This window comes from Mobula hypostoma, chromosome 8 (genome assembly GCF_963921235.1).
Source record: "Mobula hypostoma chromosome 8, sMobHyp1.1, whole genome shotgun sequence".
Classification (NCBI taxonomy): domain Eukaryota; kingdom Metazoa; phylum Chordata; class Chondrichthyes; order Myliobatiformes; family Myliobatidae; genus Mobula; species Mobula hypostoma.
In genome coordinates this window covers 121,131,405-121,151,911 of record NC_086104.1, presented here as the reverse complement: position 1 = coordinate 121,151,911, position 20,507 = coordinate 121,131,405, and the positions used below count along the sequence as shown (strand labels likewise).

The following is a 20,507-nucleotide window of genomic DNA, read 5'->3' as shown; positions in this document are numbered from 1 at the left end:
AATAAAGCGGTGGGGGCCAGGGAACTTAAAATCATCGAAAAGTTTAAGAGTGTGAGAAGTGTCACGAACATAGGTCGGAAGGGATTGAACAAGTGGGGATAAAACAGTGTCGAGGTATGCAGAAACGAGTTCGGTGGGGCAGGAGCAAGCTGAGACAATAGGTCGGCCAGGACAGGCAGATTTGTGGATCTTGGGTAGGAGGTAGAAACGGGAAGTGAGAGGTGTGGGAACTCTAAGGTTGGTAGCAATGGATGGGAGATCCCCAGCAACTTCGATATGGGTTGCTCAAACTCTGTGTGATAGGTCCCGCCCCCTGCGGCCGGCTTCCGGCGGAAGTGGGGGTGACGCGACAGAATCGACAGCCATGGAGGAGCTCGGCTTGGCGGTGGAGCGGCCGGCGGTAAGGAAGCGGACGGGCAGCGGCTCTGGGACGGGTACCGGGAAAATAGGGAGCATGGTCTGGGCGGGATGATTCGGGCTGCGTTCAGATACCCCGCGATCCGGCCGGCAATTTCGTCATTGGGGGAGTAACGAAACTGGGACTGAGGGAGGGAGGGAATAATGGACGGGAGCAGAGGCCAAGGGGAAATGGAGGGGAAGGAGAGGAGAAGGGGAATGGAGGTGGAAGAGAGGGAAGGGGAAATGGGGGAAGAGAGGGAAGGGGAAATGGAGGGGAAGAGAGGACGAGGGGGAGGAGGGGAGAAGGGGAATGGAGGTGGAAGAGAAGGGAAAGGGGAAATGGAGGGGGAAGAAAGGGAAGGGGAACAGGGAAAGGGTGACGTAGGGGAAAGAGAGGGGGAGGGATGATGGGGAGAGGGAAGGGGAGGGTGGGGAAGAGAGGGGAAGATGGAAAGTTGCAGGAAGGAATGGGGAGAGTGGAAGGAGTGATAAGGAGAGGGGAAGGAGAGCGGGAGTGAAGAGGTCAGAGGGGGGAATGAAACGGTAAAAGGTTAGAACAAAGGGGAGAAGGAAATAAGTATGGTGTGGGGAATCGAAGGGATTAGTATAAGACATGGAAAGGGAAGAATCAGAGCAGTGAGTAGATGCACCATGGGGACATGGTGAGGAACAGGCTCCATATTTGGGTAGAGGGACGATGGATTGGGTGAGTTGGTGGGGCTGGGTGGTGGTGGGGGAGGGGTTGGTTACTGAGACACCATGGCCCACAGCGGGTATACAAACATGGCAATGCTAATTGTTCCACTCGTTTCCCCCTGCTTGGACTCCCTCCTGGGTTTCTGTCCCTCTCCTCATGTTCGCAGGACGAGATTCCGGCGCTGATGACGTCCAGACCACACACGGCTCTGTCCTTCCTGGCTCCAGAGCCGGAGGACTTGGAGGACCTGTATAGTCGGTACAAGGTGAGAGGGAGGGGTTCTGAACACATTGAGTTGTCTGTGGAAGGTAGGGCTGTGGGGGGGGTGGGTACTGTTCAGAGGGGCAGAATAGCCTCACCTGTGCTGGTCTGAGGTGTTGGACCAGGAATCAGATACGGCTTACCCTGATGGGTTTTGGCCTCTGCTTCCTTTGTTCCCCAGTTTCTGTAAGCTCCCGCTGGTCAAAAATCATTATCATACTATGAGGAAACATACACTTTGGCCCATCGAGTGTTCCAACTTGACTGCAGACACCAATCCTGCTCCATTCTCCTCCCTCCCCAGATTCTACTCTTCACCCACACATTCATTTATAGTGGTTGTTTCACCTTTGAGTGGACGAAACCCATCAGTACTAATCTCTGCTCACGTCAGAAGATCATTCAGTGTGGAAGCAGCACCTTAAGACCGTGGCATTTCAAGTTTATTCTCCAAGGCAGACACACACAGTGAATAAGTGTTATGAAAAACGGCTGTTGAAGCCCTGTACATAAAATAGTGCACAGTTCTGATTTCCATAACTCTGGGTCAGACTTGCACTGGGAGCACCGTGCACGGTTCCAGTCTCCGTATCCCTGGGTCAGACCACACCGGGAGCACCATGCACAGTTCCAGTCACCGTATTCCTGGATCGGACCACACCAGGAACACTATGCACAGTTCTGGGCTCTGTATCTCTGGGTCAGACCCACACCGGGAGCATCATGCACAGTTCTAGTCTCTGTATCAGACCACACCAGGAACGCTGTGCACAGTTCTGGGCTCAGCCTTCCTGGTCAGACCTACACCAAGAGCACTGCGTGCAATTCTTGTCTCCGTATCCCTCGGTCAGACCCACACTGGGAACATGATGCATTGTTGCAGCTTCTGGATAAAAGTGCATTTAAGAAGCTGTTAAATGCATGAATATAAGATCTCAAAACCATAAGAATTGGGCCTTTTGGTCCATTGATTTTGTTCCACCATTTCATTACATCTGATTCATTTCCCTTTCACACCCCATTCTCATGCCTTCTCCCCATCACCTTCCACACCCCGACTAACAAAAAACCTCCTTTCATGTCCTGACTGTAGAAGCTTTCGATCTCCGCCTTAAGTACACACAACTACCTGGCCTCCACAGCCACCCTCCCTTGAGATTCACCTCCCTGTACTTAAATAAATTTCTCCCCATCTCTGTTCTAAATAGACTTCCCTCTTAAGCTGTGCCCTCTGCTCCTGGACTCCCTCACCATAGGAAACATCCTCTCCACATCCACTCTATCTAGACCTTTCAACATTTGATAGGTTTCAATGAGGTTCCCCCCTCATTCTTCTAATTTCCAGAGAGTAAAGTCCCAGAGCCATCAAACATTCCAAATTCTTCCCAGAATCATTCTCGTGAGCCTCCTCTGAACCGTTTCCAATGTCAGCACATCCTTTCTTACATAAAGGGCCCAAATGTGTGCTTGAATTGTTTGCATAATTTGTTTTCTTTTGTGCGTCGTGTTGGTCTTTTATTTTTTATTTTTATTTTTCTTTAATTGTTTTTTTTCCTGGTCTCTTGCTTTGTGACTACCTGTGAGTAAGCAAATCTCAAGGTTTATACATAATTTATACTTCCTTTGATAATAAAAGTATTTGAATCTTAAAAATTGCTCACAGTACTTCAAGTGAGGCCTAAAACATTGTTGCTTTTAAATTCTAAAGGAATCGAAGGGATTAGTGTATCTATCTGTTGTATCTATCTCACCATAACACCTGGCAGTGCATCTGGGCATCTGCCACTAGCTTGGATTAAAAAAAATTCCTTTTCGCACGTGCACTCTAATCCAGGCAGCATCCTGGATGCAGGAGCAGAATATACTATTTGGCCCATTGAAATTCTTTGCCATTCATCATGGCTGATTTATTTTCCCTCACAGCCGCATTCTTCTGTGTTCCCCCTGTAACCTAGGCCCTTACTAATCAAGAATCTATCCCTGATATCTCCCCTAAACTTTCCTGAAATAGATATCCTCTGATATCGGCCATTGCCTCCCTGAGAAAAGTCACCGGCTCTCCAAACTATCTATGCCTCTCAGAATCATATACACCTTTCACCCTTCATTCCAAAGTCAAAAGCTTGCTCAACCTTTCCTCATAAGATATCTCCTGTAATTCACCAGATATCCTGATGAATTTTGTCTGCACATTCTCTAAAGCTTCCACATCCTTGCTATAATGCAGTGTTTCCCAACCTTTCGTAGCCCAGTGCCCCCCCCAAGCAATTTCATACTTGCCAACACCCCCCTGAAGCAATTTCATACTCGCCAATGCCCCTTTTAGGCACAATTTACTTTCCAGCGTAAAAGCAGTGTAAAAACATGAGAAAATTGATTTTGCTTTAAATTTTTATTTGTCATTAAACCTAGCTTACACAGTACCTGTGCACTGTACAACAGCTTTGATATCAATGTGATCCTTGAGCTTGATGGTTTTAGCAAGAGTTGAAATATCTGGTTCAAGTTGTGACAGCCTTAAGTCCCCAAGTGTAACAATGTCCTCCAAGCATTTTCTGTTTTCTGTGAGTGTGGGATTCACTGCATGGGAGCCTCTTCTAGCAAGATATGAGGATGGAAATGCAATGAAGAGCAGTTTGGCTCTTCTCCAAAGACCAGGAAACTTCCTATAACAGTTGAGCCACATCCCACAAAACCCCACATTTTTGAAAAGCATTTTTGCTTCTTCATTCTGAATTTTGAAAATTTCTTCTTGCAAGCTCTCTTCCTGTCATACCACCTTGCAAATAAATGGGTTAATTACTCAGTCCGGAATTTCCCGATCGTTCAAATCCTTGAATTGATTCTGAAAATCTTCAGTGACTGTAGGTGTAAATAAATTACCGTCTGTGAAAGAGAGTGCCATACTTTCCATGCAAGGAAACTGAGAACAATCTTCTCCCAATGTTTTGCTTCTATATTTCCAAAAGTGGACACTGCACATTTTGCCTGGATTAAATTGAAATTCTCACCCTGAAGTTTCATATTTATGATGTTCATTTTGGCATACAGATCAGCAAGATATGCCACATCTCCATGTAAAAGTTCAATCTCATTTCCCAAGCTCTTGTCGACTTCAAGCAAAAATTCTTGAGTATTATAAGCAGTTTTGGGCCTCTTATCTGAGAGAGGACGTGCTGACATTAGAGAGGGTTCACAGGAGGTTTGCAAAAATGATTTTGGAAATGAAAGGCTTATCGTAAGAGGAGCTTTTGATGCCTCTGGGCCTGTATGGTCTAATACGATGAGCTGAAAGATCTAAATCTGCTCCTGTGTCTTACTGTCTTATCCTTTTGTCGATAAAGGGTTCAGAAATGTTCTCAATACTTCCATGTGCGGTCTGAGCAATGCCTTATAAAACCTCAGCATTACATCTTTATTTTTATATTCTAGTCCTCTAGAAGTGAATGCTAACATTACCTTTGTCTTCCTCACTGCTGCGAAAAGTAGCAGTCCCAAAACCACCTCTGCGGAACACCATCAGGCATAGACATAGATGTACAGCATTGAAACTGGCCCTTTGGCCCACAATGTGGTGCTGAACCAGCTAAAAAGTAAACAAATTAGCCACTGGCAGCCATCAGAAGAGGCTCCCTTTAACACCACTCTTTGCCTTTTGCCAGTCAGCCAATCTTCTGCCCATGCGAGTGTCTTTCTTGCTTCCTCAACATTACCTGCCCGTCCTCCGTCTAATGTGTAGGGGCCAATGCACAGGATCGGGAAAAGCTCCAGGAATTTGTAAACTCAACCATCTCCATAGTCACAATCCTCCTCACCATTGTGGATATCTTCAAAAGGCTTTGCCTGAGAAAGGTGGCATCCATTATTAAGGATCCCCATCACACAGGACATGCCTCCTCATTGCTGCCATCAAGATGGTCGTACCGGAGCTTGAAGACACACACTCAACGTTTTAAACAGCTTCTTCCTCTCTGTCATCAGATATCTGAATGGACAATGAACAGAACCTCACTATTTTTCCTTTCTTTTTGCACTTATCTAAATTATATATTTTATGTATTGCACTGTCCTCCTACTTCAAACAGCAAATTTCATGACATATGGAATTGCCCTGTCCACATTGATGAACCCAAAGGAACGGCAGAGACCGATGCAGTTTGGTATCAGCAGCATCGTAGGAGTTGCCAGTCAGCATTGAACTCAGTGTATGACTGCCCTAGGGACTCCAGCTGTGGATTTTACCTCAGGGTTTACACCCGAAGCCTTCCCCGTTAGTGGGTATAGCCGTAAGGCAGCGAAAGTTTGAGGTCAGAGTTTTCCTTCTAGATGAGCTGCCAAGCATGGCTGATGAACCCCATCTGCCCAAAGCAACTGGTTTTATGGCACCAGTAACCCATCTTTGCCCTTTCCCTGTCAATAGAAATGGTTCTGCTCGGCTTAGCAGTTAAGCCACACATGAAGGCCAGGAGCTGGACTTGGTTGTCAGAGGCTATTTGAGGCACACGCCATTGGGAGTATTTAATAGGTAGTGGGAGCTTGTCCCCATTACCACCCCGGCTATAACAACCTTAGAAACCAACCAATGTGTAAAAGAAGGCAAAATGAGCAAATACAAAAAAAAAGTCCAAATAATTTTGATAATAAATAACTAACTACTACTAAGAACAGGCTGTCGAGTCCTTGCGAGTGAGTACATTGGTTGTGGAATCGGTTCGCTGCTGAGGTGAGTGAAGTTATCCACCCTGGTTTAGGAGCCTGATATCGAGGGGTAATCACCATTCTTAAGGCCTCCTGCCTGGTGGTAGTAGCAAGAAGAGGGCATGGCCTGGATGATGGGGTTGGTCTGTGATGATGGATCCCGCTTTCCTGCGGTAACGCTCCTTGTAGATGTGCTCATTGGTGGGGAGGGCTTTTCCTGTGATAGACTGGGCTATCCGCCACTTTCTGTAGGCTTTTCGGCTCTTGGGTATTGGTGTTTCCATACCAGGGCGCGATGCAACCAGTCTGGATACTCTCCACTGTGTACCTACAAAAGTCTGTCAAAGTTTGTTTTGACCTGCTGGATCTGTGTAAGCTTCTAACTGCATCAAATGTCCTGTGCCCATGCAGAAACTGCAGCAGGAACTGGAGTTCCTGGAGGTGCAGGAGGAGTATATCAAGGACGAGCAGAAGAACCTGAAGAAGGAATTCCTCCACGCCCAGGAAGAGGTGAAGCGCATCCAGAGCATCCCGCTGGTCATCGGGCAGTTCCTGGAGGCGGTCGATCAGAACACGGCTATCGTGGGCTCCACCACAGGTGAGACCCTTCCTCCGCCCGGTGGAGGTTAGAGCAGAGCACACGGTGGTGGGGGAGCCTTCTCGGGGACAGTGCATGTCTGATTGTCTGGCGCCGTCATGCTTTCTAAACTGTTGGGCGTTGCCACAATCAGGCTTGCTGTCACGTCCGTCAGGATTGATGGTTTTGTGGCCTAGTTTCAGGGTACCCGGAGGCACACAGCGGGCCAAAGACAGCATGGTTTCCTTAAAAAGAAATCTTGTCAGACAGATCTGTTGGAGTTCTTTTTGAGGAAATAACAGGCAGGATAGATTAAAAAAGAGTCGTCAGTGGATATTGTTTACTTGGACTTTCAGAAGGCCTTTGTAAAGGTGCCTTGCACAAGGCTGCTAAACAAGATAAGAGCTTATGAGGATACTAGCATGGAGAGAAGATTGGCTGACTGGCTGGAGGCAGAGAGTGGCAATAAAGGGGGCCTCTTCTGGTTGATAGCCGGTGACCAGTGGTGTTCTGCTCGGGGGGGCGGGGGCGCAAGGTGTGGGTTATTGTTGGAACGACTACTTTCTATATTATAGGTTAATGATCTGGATAACGGAATTGATGGTTTTCTGGCCAAGTTTGCAGATGATCTGAAGTTGGTTGGAGGGTCAGGTAGTGTTGAGGAGACAAGTGTGGGCAGGGTGATATTGGTTTATTATTGTCTCATGAAAAGCTTATCTTGCACACTGTTCATGCATATCAGATCATTACACAGTTCATTGAAGTAGAACAAGGGAAAACAAAAGAACAGGTCATTAAATTCAGAGAAAGAGTGGTGCACTGTCTACATCAGTGGGTTGAGAGTAGGATGCATAGCAGCTTGGCCCGTGACTGCAGAGAGCTGAGGACACAGCTCTCGGAAACCAGCCTCCTCTCTATTGGGATTGTTTATTATTGTCTTTCTTTTGAAATCTTTTTATTAATTTTTCAAAATTATAAACTCAATAACAAAGTTGGTACAAAGAGATTGGAAAAATGTTCATCAGCATATATAAAATGAATTTTAAGTAACACAGATATAAAAGACTTCCAAACTCATAATAAGATTAAACATTAAAAAAGAAATAAAAAGAAATAAAAATATATTGTAGCGATGTGCTACACACAGCGCTAGAATAACCACACGGAGTCGGTGAGTTGGAGTTGCGATGAAAGAGATTTATTCAAACTTCGCGGCCTGCTTTAAAGCCTTCCCGTTCCCGCCCTTTTTGCTGCCGGCCCTCTGCCTGCGCGCGCTGCCTCGTGAGCCAGTTCATGGGTGTCAGAAAGTGGGTCGCCACATAACCCCCCCCCCCCCAGAACCAGCGATACCTCCCCCAATGTCCACAGTCTGGATTGGCCTCTGTTTGGGAGGTCTGCCCCTGCGCCGCGGTGCCTGAGCCTGGACCGGTTGCGCCAAGTCCACATGGGCCGGTTTGAGTCGGTCCACCGTGAAAACCTCCTCTCTCTCCCCCCAATGTCCAGCACGAACGTGGACCCGTTGTTGCTGATCACCTTAAACGGCCCCTCGTAGGGCCGCTGTAGCGGTGCCCGGTGTCCGCCCCGTCGTACAAAAAGAAACTTACAGTTCTGCAGGTCTTTGGGTACGCAGGTCGGGCTCTGTCCGTGCTGTGAAGTGGGTATGGGGGCCAGGTTACCGAGCCTCTCCCGTAGTCTGTCTAGGACTGCTGTGGGTTCTTCCTCTTGCCCCCTTGGGGCTGGTATGAATTCTCCTGGGACGACCAGGGGCGCGCCGTACACCAACTCGGCCGACGAGGTGTGTAGATCCTCTTTGGGCGCCGTGCGGATTCCGAGCAGGACCCAGGGAAGTTCGTCCACCCAGTTAGGCCTCTCCAGGCGGGCCATGAGAGCCGATTTCAGGTGACGGTGGAAGCGCTCCACTAGTCCGTTCGACTGTGGGTGGTAGGCAGTTGTGTGGTGTAGCTGTGTTCCTAAAAGTCTGGCCATAGCCGACCACAGACTTGAGGTGAACTGGGCGCCCCTGTCGGAGGTAATGTGGGCCGGTACCCCAAAGCGTGCTACCCAGGTTGCGATCAGTGCTCGGGCGCAGGATTCGGAGGTGGTGTCGCTGAGCGGGACTGCCTCTGGCCATCTGGTGAACCGGTCTATCATAGTTAGGAGATACCGTGCTCCTCTTGACACTGGCAGGGGCCCCACGATATCCACATGGATGTGGTCGAACCTCCGGTGGATGGGTTCGAACCGCTGCGGTGGAGCCTTGGTATGCCGCTGCACCTTGGCCGTTTGGCACTGCATACACGTTTTGGCCCATTCACTGACCTGTTTACGAAGTCCATGCCACACGAACCTGTTGGAGACCAGCCGGACAGTTGTCCTGATGGAGAGGTGCGCTAAGTTGTGAATGGATTCGAACACCCGCCGGCGCCAGGCTGCTTGGACGACGGGGCGGGGTTGGCCAGTAGCTACGTCACATAGTAGGGTCCTCTCACCTGGGCCTACGGAGAGGTCTTGGAGCTGCAAACCGGAGACTGCAGTCCTGTAACTGGGGATCTCAGCGTCTGCCTGCTGTGCCTCTGCCAGCGCTGCATAGTCCACCCCCTGGGACAGGGCCTGTATGGTAGGTCTGGAAAGTGCGTCTGCCACGACATTGTTCTTTCCAGAGACATGCCGGATGTCCGTCGTGTACTCGGAGATGTAGGACAGATGTCGCTGCTGGCGGGACGACCAGGGGTCGGACACCTTAGTGAACGCAAAGGTAAGCGGTTTGTGGTCTGTGAACACGGTGAAGGGCCTACCTTCTAAGAAGTACCTGAAATGCCGGATTGCCAGGTATAGTGCCAATAGCTCCCGGTCGAAAGCACTGTATTTGAGTTCGGGTGGTCGTAGGTGTTTGCTGAAGAATGCCAGGGGTTGTCAGCGACCCTCGATGAGTTGTTCCAGCACGCCACCGACTGCTGTGTTGGATGCGTCCACCGTGAGGGCAGTAGGAACGTCCGTTCTGGGGTGCACTAGCATCGCGGCGTTTGCCAAGGCTTCTTTGGTTTTAACGAAAGCAGTTGCGGCCTCTTCGTTCCAGGTAATGTCCTTGCCCTTACCCGACATTAGAGTGAACAAGGGGCACATGGTTCGGGCTGCTGAGGGGAGGAAACGGTGGTAGAAATTCACCATACCCACGAATTCCTGCAAGCCTTTGATTGTGTTGGGTCGGGGGAAGTGGCGGACCACGTCTACCTTGGCGGGCAGCGGGGTTGCCCCGTCTTTAGTAATCCTGTGGCCCAGGAAGTCGACGGTGTCGGGTCCGAACTGGCATTTGGCTGGATTGATTGTAAGGCCGAATTCACTCAGGCGGGAGTAGAGCTGGCGGAGGTGGGACAGATGCTCCTGCCGACTACTGCTGGCTATGAGGATGCCGTCCAAATAGATGAATGCAAAGTCCAGGTCGCGTCCCACCGCGTCCATTAGCCGCTGGAAAGTCTGTGCGGCATTCTTTAGACCAAACGGCATTCGGAGGAATTCGAAAAGTCCGAACGGGGTGATAAGTGCTGTTTTGGGGATGTCGTCCGGATGTACAGGGATTTGATGGTATCCCAGGACGAGGTCTACCTTGGAAAAGATCCTTGCGCCATGTAGGTTTGCTGCGAAGTCTTGAATGTGCGGCACAGGGTAGCGGTCTGGCGTAGCCTCGTTCAGTCTGCGGTAGTCACCGCATGGTCTCCAGCCCCCCGTTGCCTTGGGCACCATGTGAAGCGGGGAGGCCCATGGGCTGTCGGACCGTCGTATGATCCCTAATTCCTCCATCTTCTTGAACTCCTCCTTCGCCAGTCGGAGCTTGTCCAGGGGAAGCTTTCGAGCACGGGCGTGGAGGGGTGGTCCCTGGGTCGGGATGTGGTGCTGTACTCCGTGTCTGGGCATGGCTGCCGTGAACTGCGGTGTCAGTACTGATGGGAAATCCGCCAGGACCCTGGTGAATTCATCGTCGGACAGCGTGATGGAGTCCAGGTGTGGGGCTGGCAACTGTGCTTCACCCAGGGAGAACGTTTGAAAAGTCTTGGCGTGGACTAATCGCTTCCCTTGCAAGTCGACCAGCAGGCTGTGGGCTCGTAGAAAATCTGCCCCCAGCAGTGGTTGGGCCACGGCGGCCAGTGTGAAGTCCCACGTGAACCGGCTGGAGCTGAACTGTAGCCGCACCGTGCGGGTGCCGTAGGTTCGTATTGTGCTGCCATTAGCGGCCCTCAGGGTGGGTCCCGGTTCTCTGTTGCGGGTGTCGTAACTGGTTGGAGGTAAGACGCTGATCTCCGCTCCGGTGTCGACCAAAAAGCGGCGTCCCGACTGCTTGTCCCAGATGTACAGGAGGCTGTCCTGATGGCCAGCCGCCGTAGCCATCAGCGGCGGCTGGCCCTGGCGTTTCCCGGGAATTTGCAGGGCAGTCTGCAGCGGCGGGCCTCCGTGCCCCACCGCTGGTGGCAGAAACACCATTGTTCGTTGGGCTCCTCACTCCCATCGCTGGGTTTTGTAGGCTCTGCTGCCGGGCCCGGTCTGGTCTGTCGTTGGGCACGTGGCTTGGTGATCTATGCGACGGATGCCCCTCTCTCTTTCCTGGCATTCCACAGCACATCTGCTCGGGCCGCCACCTCCCAGGGTTTGCTGAAATCTGCGTCGGACAGCAGCAGGCATATGTCCTCGGGCAGTTGCTCTAGGAACGCCTGCTCAAACATGAGGCAGGGTTTGTGTCCTTCAGCCAAGGCCAGCATCTCGTTCATTAATGCTGACGGCGGCCTGTCTCCCAAACCATCCAGGTGCATTAAGCGGCGTGCTCGTTCGCGCCGTGAGAGTCCGAAAGTCCTTATGAGCAGGGTTTTGAATGTTGTGTATTTGCCGTCCTCTGGGGGCGACTGTATAAACTCCTCAACTTGTGCAGCAGTCTCCTGGTCGAGGGAGCTCAGCACGTAGTAGTAGCGAGTGGACTCCGAGGTTATCTGCCGAATGTGGAATTGTGCTTCTGCTTGTTCGAACCATAAATGGGCTCGCAGCGTCCAGAAGCTTGGCAGTTTTAACGAAACTGCGTGAACAGATGCAGCGTCGGTCATCTCTGGTCCAAATATCGTTTGGGCCGTCGGGGTCACCAATTGTAGCGATGTGCTACACACAGCGCTAGAATAACCACACGAGTCGGTGGGTTGGAGTTGTGATGAAAGAGATTTATTCAAACTTCACGGCCCGCTTTAAAGCCTTCCCGTTCCCGCCCTTTTTGCTGCCGGCCCTCTGCCTGCGCGCGCTGCCTCGTGAGCCGGTTCGTGGGTGTCAGAAAGTGGGTCGCCACAATATAAACAAAAAAAAACCCAAATGAAAAAAAACAAAACAGGGCTAGACCAACAGCTTGTATCGGACACGTTCAATAATGTCGTTAACTCCGCTCCTCTCATCATATAATTTAAGTTTAGAGAAAAGATTCGGAAAGGTCTGCTTATTATTGTCACACATACCAAGAGACAAATAAAGCAACGCACATCAAAGTTGCTGGTGAACGCAGCAGGTCAGGCAGCGTCCCTAGGAAGAGGTACAGTCGACGTTTCAGGCCGAGACCCTTCATCAGGACTAACTGAAGAAAGAGCTCGTAAGAGATTTAAGAGGGGGAGGGGGAGATCCAAAATGATAGGAGAAGACAGGAGGGGGAGGGATGGAGCCAAGAGCTGGGCAGGTGATTGGCAAAAGGGATATGAGAGGATCATGGGACAGGAGGTCCGGGAAGAAGGAAAGGGGGGGGGGAACCCAGAGGATGGACAAAGGGGTACAGTCAGTGGGACAGAGGGAGAAAAAAGAGAGTGAGAGAAAGAATCTGTAAATATAAATAAATACCGGATGGGGTACGAGGGGGAGGTGGGGCATTAGCGGAAGTTTGAGAAGTCAATGTTCATGCCATCAGGTTGGAGGCTACCCAGGCGGAATATAAGCTGTTGTTCCTCCAACCTGAGTGTGACTTCATCTTTATAGTAGAGGAGGCCGTGGATAGACATGTCAGAATGGGAATGGGATGTGGAATTAAAATGTGTGGCCTCTGGGAGATCCTGCTTTCTCTGGCGGACAGAGCGTAGGTGTTCAGCAAAACGATCTCCCAGTCTGCGTCGGGTCTCACCAATATATAGCAGGCCACATCGGGAGCAGCAGACACAGTATATCACCCCAGCCAACTCACAGGTGAAGTGTCGCCTCACCTGGAAGGACTGTCTGGGGCCCTGAATGGTGGTAAGGGAGGAAGTGTAAGGACATGTGTAGCACTTGTTCCGCTTATAAGGATAAGTACCAGGAGGGAGATCAGTGGGGAGGGATGGGGGGGACGAATGGACAAGGGAGTCGCGTAGGGAGCGATCCCTGCGGAAAGCGGGGGGGGGGGGAGGGAAAGATGTGCTTAGTTGTGGGATCCCATTGGAGGTGGCGGAAGTTACGGAGAATGATATGTTGGACCCGGAGGCTGGTGGGGTGGTAGGTGAGGACAGGAGGAACCCTATTCCTAGTGGGGTGGCGGGAGGATGGAGTGAGAGCAGATATGTGTGAAATGGGGGAGATGCGTTTGAGAGCAGAGTTGATGGTGGAGGAAGGGAAGCCCCTTTCTTTATAAATGGAGGACATCTCCCTCGTCCTGGAATGAAAAGCCTCATCCTGAGAGCAGATGCGGCGGAGACGGAGGAATTGTGAGAAGGGGATGGCATTTTTGCAAGAGACAGGGTGAGAAGAGGAATAGTCCATTTAGCTATGAGAGTCAGTAGGCTTATAGTAGACATCAGTGGATAAGCTGTCTCCAGAGACAGAGACAGAAAGATCTAGAAAAGGGAGGGAGGTGTCGGAAATGGACCAGGTAAACTTGAGGGCAGGGTGAAAGTTGGAGGCAAAGTTAATAAAGTCAACGAGCTCTGCATGCGTGCAGGAAGCAGCGCCAATGCAGTCATCGGTGTAGCGAAGGAAAAGTGGGGGACAGATACCGGAATAGGCACGGAACAGATTGTTCCACAAAGCCAACAAAAAGGCAGGCATAGCTAGGACCCATACGGGTGCCCATAGCTACACCTTTAGTTTGGAGGAAGTGGGAGGAGCCAAAGAGAAATTATTAAGAGTAAGGACTAATTCCGCTAGACAGAGCAGAGTGGTGGTAGAGGGGAACTGATTAGGTCTGGAATCCAAAAAGAAGCGTAGAGCTTTGAGACCTTCCTGATGGGGGATGGAAGTATATAAGGACTGGACATCCATGGTGAAAATAAAGCGGTGGGGGCCAGGGAACTTAAAATCATCGAAAAGTTTAAGAGCGTGAGAAGTGTCACGAACATAGGTAGGAAGGGATTGAACAAGGGATAAAACCGTGTCGAGGTTTTGCTTGTTGAAGATCACGTTTATTGTCTTCAACTGTATACCAATTGAAACAACATTCTCTGGAACAAGTTCGACAATGTAAGATAAAGGAGCAGAATTAACACAGAAATGACACATACTGTAAGTAATATGGCCACAAATAAACAAATAAATAGGTGTATTTTCACTTGTATCTTGTGTACAGATCAGATCGTTACACAGTGCATTGAGGTGGAACAAGGTAAAACAATAACAGAATGCAGAATAAAGTGTAACAGCTACAGAGAGAGTGCAGTGCAGATTAATGATAAAGTGCGAGATCATAACGAGGTGGATTCAGAGGCTGTGTCCATCTTATCATACAAGAGGTCCATTTGTAAGTGATCAAGTTGGGAGAGTGGGCAAATTGGCAGATGGAAAACAGCGCAGGGAAGTGTGTGGTCATGCACGTTGGTCGGAAGAATAAATGTGTGGTCTATTTTCTAAATGGTGAGAGAAACCAGAAATCAGATGAGCAAAGAAACTTGGAAGCATAGGACGTCCTAAAGGTTGTGTCAGTGGTAAGGAAGTTGGTGTTCATTTCAAAAGGACTAGAATCTAAAAGCACGGGTGTGCTTAGGCTTCATGAAGTATTAGTCAGATCACGTTTGGAGAATTGTGATAAGCTTTGGGCCCTGTATCTAAAGAAGGATGTGGTGGTATTAGAGAGGGTCCAGAGGAGGTTCACGAGGACAATCCCAGGATGTAAGGGTGAATGTACAAGGAGAGTGTGATGACTTTGGGCTGTACTCGATGGAGATTAGAAGGCTGAAGGGGAATCTCATTGAAGCCTACTGAATACTGAACGTTCCACATTGAGTGGATGCTTCCATCAGTAGGAAAGTGTCAGATTTGAGGGTACAGCCTCATGATAACAGGGCATAACTTCAGAACTGAGACGAGGAGGAGTTTCTTTAGCCAGAAGGTGGTGAATCTGTGGACTTTGATGCTACAGATGGCCAATTATTTAAGGCAGAGATTGATAGGTTCCCGACTGGTGAGGGGTCGAAGGGTTATGGGAAGAAGTCAAGGAAAGGGTTGAGAGGGAAAAATAAATCAGCTATTATTAAATGGTAGAGACACGATGGACAAATGGTCTAATTCTGCTCCTTCAACACACATCAAAGTTGCTGGTGAACGCAGTAGGCCAGGCAGCATCTATTGGAAGAGGTATGGTCGATGTTTTGGGCTGAGACTCTTCGTCAGGACTAACCGAAGGAAGAGCTAGTAAGAGATTTGAAAGTGGGAGGGGGAGATACAAAATGATAGGAGAAGACAGGAGGGGGAGGGATGGAGCCAAGAGGGGCACAGGTGATTGGCAAAGGGGATATGAGGATCATGGGACAGGAGGCCCAGTGAGAAGGAAAAGGGGGAAGGGGGAAAAAGACCCAGAGGATGGGCAAAGGGGTATAGTCAGAGGGACAGAGGGAGAAAAAGGAGAGAGAGAGAGAAAGAACGTGTGTATATAAATAAGTAACGGATAGGGTACGAGGGGGAGATGGGGCATTAGCGGAAGTTAGAGAAGTCAATTTTCATGCCATCAGGTTGGAGGCTACCCAGACGGAATATCAGGTGTTGTTCCTCCAACCTGAGTGTGGCTTCATCTTTATAGTAGAGGAGGCCGTGGATAGACATGTCAGAATGGGAATGGGATGTGGAATTAAAATGTGTGGCCACTGGGAGATCCTGTTTTCTCTGGCGGACGGAGCGTAGGTGTTGAGCAAAACAATCTCCCAGTCTGCGTCGGGTCTGGCCAATATATAGAAGGCCACATCGGGAGCACCGGACGCAGTATATCACCCCAGCCAACTCACAGGTGAAGTGTCGCCTCACCTGGAAGGACTGTCTGGGGCCCTGAATGGGGGTAAGGAAGGAAGTGTAAGGGCATGTGTAGCACTTGTTCCGCTTGCAAGGATTAGTGCCAGGAGGGAGATCAGTGGGGAGGAATGGCGGGGACGAATGGACAAGGGAGTCGCGGAAAGCAGTGGGCGGGAGGAGGGAAAAATGTGCTTAGTGGTGGGATCCCGTTGGAGGTGGCGGAAGTTACGGAGAATAATATGTTGGACCCGGAGGCTGGTGGGGTGGTAGGTGAGGACCAGGGGAACCCTATTCCTAGTGGGGTGGCGGGGGGATGGAGTGAGAGCAGATGTGCGTGAAATGGGGGAGATGCGTTTGAGAGCAGAGTTACCCCACTGGGAATAGGGTTCCCCGGTCCTCACCTACCACCCTACCAGCCTCCGGGTCCAACATATTCTCCGTAACTTCCGCCACCTCCAACGGGATCCCACCACTAAGCACATCTTTCCCTCCCCCCCCCCACCGCTCTGCTTTCCGCAGTGATCGCTCCCTACGCGACTCCCTTGTACATTCGTCCCCCCCCATCCCTCCCCACTGATCTCCCTCCTGGCACTTATCCTTGTAAGCGGAGCAAGTGCTACACATGCCCTTACACTTCCTCCCCTACCACCATTCAGGGCCCCAGACAGTCCTTCCAGGTGAGGCGACACTTCTCCTGTGAGTTGGCTGGGGTGATATACTGCGTCCGGTGCTCCCGATGTGGCCTTCTATATATTGGCGAGACCCGACGCAGACTGGGAGATTGTTTTGCTCAACACCTACGCTCTGTCCACCAGAGAAAACAGGATCTCCCAGTGGCCACACATTTTAATTCCACATCCCATTCCCATTCTGACATGTCTATCCATGGCCTTCTCTACTGTAAAGATGAAGCCACACTCAGGTTGGAGGAACAACACCTTCTATTCCGTCTGGGTAGCCTCCAACCTGATGGCATGAACATTGACTTCTCTAACTTCCGCTAATGCCCCACCTCCCCCTCGTACCCCATCCATTATTTACTTATATACACACATTCTTTCTCGCTCTCTCTCCTTTTTCTCCCTCTGTCCCTCTGACTATACCCCTTGCCCATGCTCTGGGTTTTTTTTTCCCCCCTCCCCCTTTTCTTTCTCCCTGGGCCTCCTGTCCCATGATCCTCTCATATCCCTTTTGCCAATCACCTGTCCAGCTCTTGGCTCCATCCCTCCCCCTCCTGTCTTCTCCTATCATTTTGGATCTCCCCCTCCCCCTCCCACTTTCAAATCCCTTACTCACTCTTCCTTCAGTTAGCCCTGACGAAGGGTCTTGGCCCGAAACGTCGACTGTACCTCTTCCAATACATGCTGCCTGGCCTGCTGCGTTCACCAGCAACTTTGTGTGTTGCTTGAATTTCCAGCAGCTGCAGAATTCCTCATGTTTGCGTTTTTAATTCTGCTCCTTTATCTTATGGTCTTGCGCAGAGCTGCAACGAAAGATTTACCTGCAGCAGCATCAGTGACATTGAGAGAAACTTAAATTATGCAAGAAAACACAGTTCAGTGCTGCCCTCCAGTGTTCGCTGGGTGGAAGACAAGCTGGGTTGTAAACACTTGCCTACCAAGAGAGAGCGGCTTGTTCTTGCTGACAATACCCGTGCAGCATCAATTTGCAGAACGTATCACTCAGGGATTTATGATAGAGATTATGAGTGACTGTTTGTTTACTGCTGTTGTAATGAGATGTGCCTTGTGCTGTGTGTGACTGTTGGTACTGTGTTTTCTACCTTGACCACACACGTTTGGCTGTAGTCTTGGGTACTGATGTATGGTTGACAGTTAAACTTGATTAGAAAACAACCTGATGTCCATTGTAGTGCAAAGTGGTCCTAGTGTTGCTGTGCTGAGGTAGTGATTAGGGTTGTGTTGGTTGGTTCAAGAACCGAATGGCTAAAGGGAGGTAGCTGTTCCTGAAGCTGGTGATGTGGGACCTGTTCCTCCTGCCCAATGGGAGCTGTGAGAAGATGGCACAGTCCAGATGGTGGAAATTTTTGAGATTTTTGATGATGGATGTTGCCGTTTAGAGGCAGCGCCTCCTGGAGATGCTACCGACGGTGGTAAGGGACGTGTCGTGAGGTTTTGAGCTGAGTCCACTGCTCTCACAGCTTCTGGTTCGAATCACCGTACCAGACCATGTCATAGTCATACTTTATTGATCCCGGGGGAAATTGGTTTTCGTTATATTTGCACCATAAATAATACTAATAAAACCATAAATAGTTAAATAGTAATATGTAAATTATGCCAGTAAATTATGAAATAAGTCCAGGACCAGCCTAATGGCTCAGTGTGTCTGACCCTCCAAGGGCGGAGTTGTAAAGTTTGATGGCCACAGGCAGGAATGACTCCCTATGACGCTCTGTGCTGCATCTCAGTGGAATGAGTCTCTGGCTGAATGTACTCCTGTGCCCAATCAGTCCATTATGTAGTGGATGGGAGACATTGTCCAAGATGGCATGCAACTTGGACAGCATCCTCTTTTCAGACACCACCGTCAGAGAGTCCAGTTCCATCCCCACAGCATCACTGGCCTTACGAATGAGTTTGTTGATTCTGTTGGTGTCTGCTACCCTCAGCCTGCTGCCCCAGCACACAACAGCAAACATGATAGCGCTGGCCACCACAGACTCGTAGAACATCCTCAGCATCATCCGGCAGATGTTAAAGGACCTCAGTCTCCTCAGGAAATAGAGACGGCTCTGACCCTTCTTGTAGACAGCCTCAGTGTTCTTTCACCAGTCCAGTTTATTGTCAATTCGTATCCCTAGGTATTTGTAATCCTCCACCATGTCCACACTGACCCCCTGGATGGAAACAGGGGTCACCGGTACCTTAACTCTCCTCAGGTCTACCACCAGCTCCTTAGTCTTTTTCACATTAAGCTGCAGATAATTCTGCTCACGCCATGTGACAAAGTTTCCTACCGTAGCCCTGTCCTCAGCCTCATCTCCCTTGCTGATGCATCCAACTATGGCAGAGTCATCAGAAAACTTCTGAAGATGACAAGACTCTGTGCAGTAGTTGAAGTCCGAGGTGTAAATGGTGAAGAGAAAGGGAGACAAGACAGTCCCCTGTGGAGCCCCAGTGCTGCTGATCACTCTGTCGGACACACAGTGTTGCAAGCACACGTACTGTGGTCTGCCAGTCAGGTAATCAAGAATCCATGATACCAGGGAAGCATCCACCTGCATCGCTGTCAGCTTCTCCCCCAGCAGAGCAGGGCGGATGGTGTTGAATGCACTGGAGAAGTCAAAAAAACATGACCCTCACAGTGCTCACTGGCTTGTCCAGGTGGACGTAGACACGGTTCAGCAGGTAGACGATGGCATCCTCAACTCCCAACAGTAGTTCCAACAGTACATCTGCAGAAGTTTGGGTGTTCGTTAACAAGCCAAACCTGCTAAGAAAGTAAAGACACTGAATTGCCTTCCTGTGATTGCATCTGTGTGCTGGCCCCAGTTAGGTCACCCGAGATGTTAACGTCCAGGAACTTTAAAGTGTGTTTATTTATGCATGAGAGCAAGTGTGTCGTGGTGCGTGTGCGAGAGAGATAGAGACTGTGTGTGTGTGTGTAAAGATGCTAGCTTTGCAATGTGTTTATTCTTTGGTATATTTTTAAAAACCTACTTTTGAAGGGTAAAAATAAAGGTCGTCACTGTAGTGTTGTGGCTAGCACAGTGTTTTACACTGCCAGTGATCACAGATTGGAGTTCAATTCCGTCTGCTGTCTGTAAGGAGTTTGAACACTCTCCCTGTGATCTTGTGGGCTTCCTCCCGGTGCTCCAGTTTCCTCCCTGATTTCAATGACGTACAGGTTAGGATTAGTGAGCTGTGGGCATACTATGTTGCCCCACAAGTGTGGCAACTCTTGTGGGCTGCCACCCCAGTACAATCCATACTTATTTGATTTGATACATTTTACTACGTTTCAATGTATATGTGACAAATAAAGCTAATGTTTTCTTTAATAAAATCCTGTGCTGCCACCTTCATGGACAGAAGCTTTGCACGCCAAGGTCCCTCTGGTCCCCAGCACCCTCTGGGACCCTGCCATTCATTCCGACTGATGCCAGTGTTTGTAGAGATGGATGTGTCACTGCCTGAACTAGGTCACATATCCTTTCAGGGTTTGTGAGGATACTGTGCTGCCATGGGAGAGATGTCAGAAACCACAGAACAAAGGGACACAGTGAAGGAAAAGGATGTAATCTACACCTGGCAAAAGATCTGACAGTGCATACCATGTGACCACAAGAAACTGCAGAGTTGTAGACACAGCTCAGCTCGTCTTGGAAACTAGCCTCCCCTTCGTAGACTCCAACTACATTTCTTGCTGCCTCAGTAAAGCAGCCTGCCTAATCAAAGTCCACCCTTAACGCTGCACTGTCTCTCTTCTCCACTCTCCCATTAGGCCGAAGATGCAAACGTCTGAAAGCATGTACCACCAGGCTCAAGGCCACCCTCATTCCCTTCCAGTCCTGATGAAGGGTCTCGGCATGAATTGCTGACTGTTTATTCCCCTCCATAGATGCTGCCTGACTTGCTGAGTTCCTCCAGCATTCTGTGTGTTGCTCAAGGTTTCCAGCATCTGCAGAATCTTGTGTCAAGGACAGCTTCTACC

At 49.8% G+C, this 20,507-nt stretch overlaps 1 protein-coding gene across 1 annotated transcript in view; it reads left to right on the top strand.

Annotated features, from left to right (window-relative positions):
• The first annotated feature begins 246 nt into the window (after window positions 1-246).
• Window positions 247-20,507, top strand: part of psmc4 (proteasome 26S subunit, ATPase 4) — a 41,905-nt gene continuing 21,644 nt past the window's right edge. Inside the window, exons 1-3 of the mRNA XM_063056697.1 lie at window positions 247-400; window positions 1,263-1,361; window positions 6,467-6,653. Of these exons, the coding sequence (XP_062912767.1) occupies window positions 248-400; window positions 1,263-1,361; window positions 6,467-6,653 (439 nt within the window). The 5' untranslated portion in view covers window position 247. The remainder of the gene's footprint in view (window positions 401-1,262; window positions 1,362-6,466; window positions 6,654-20,507) is intronic.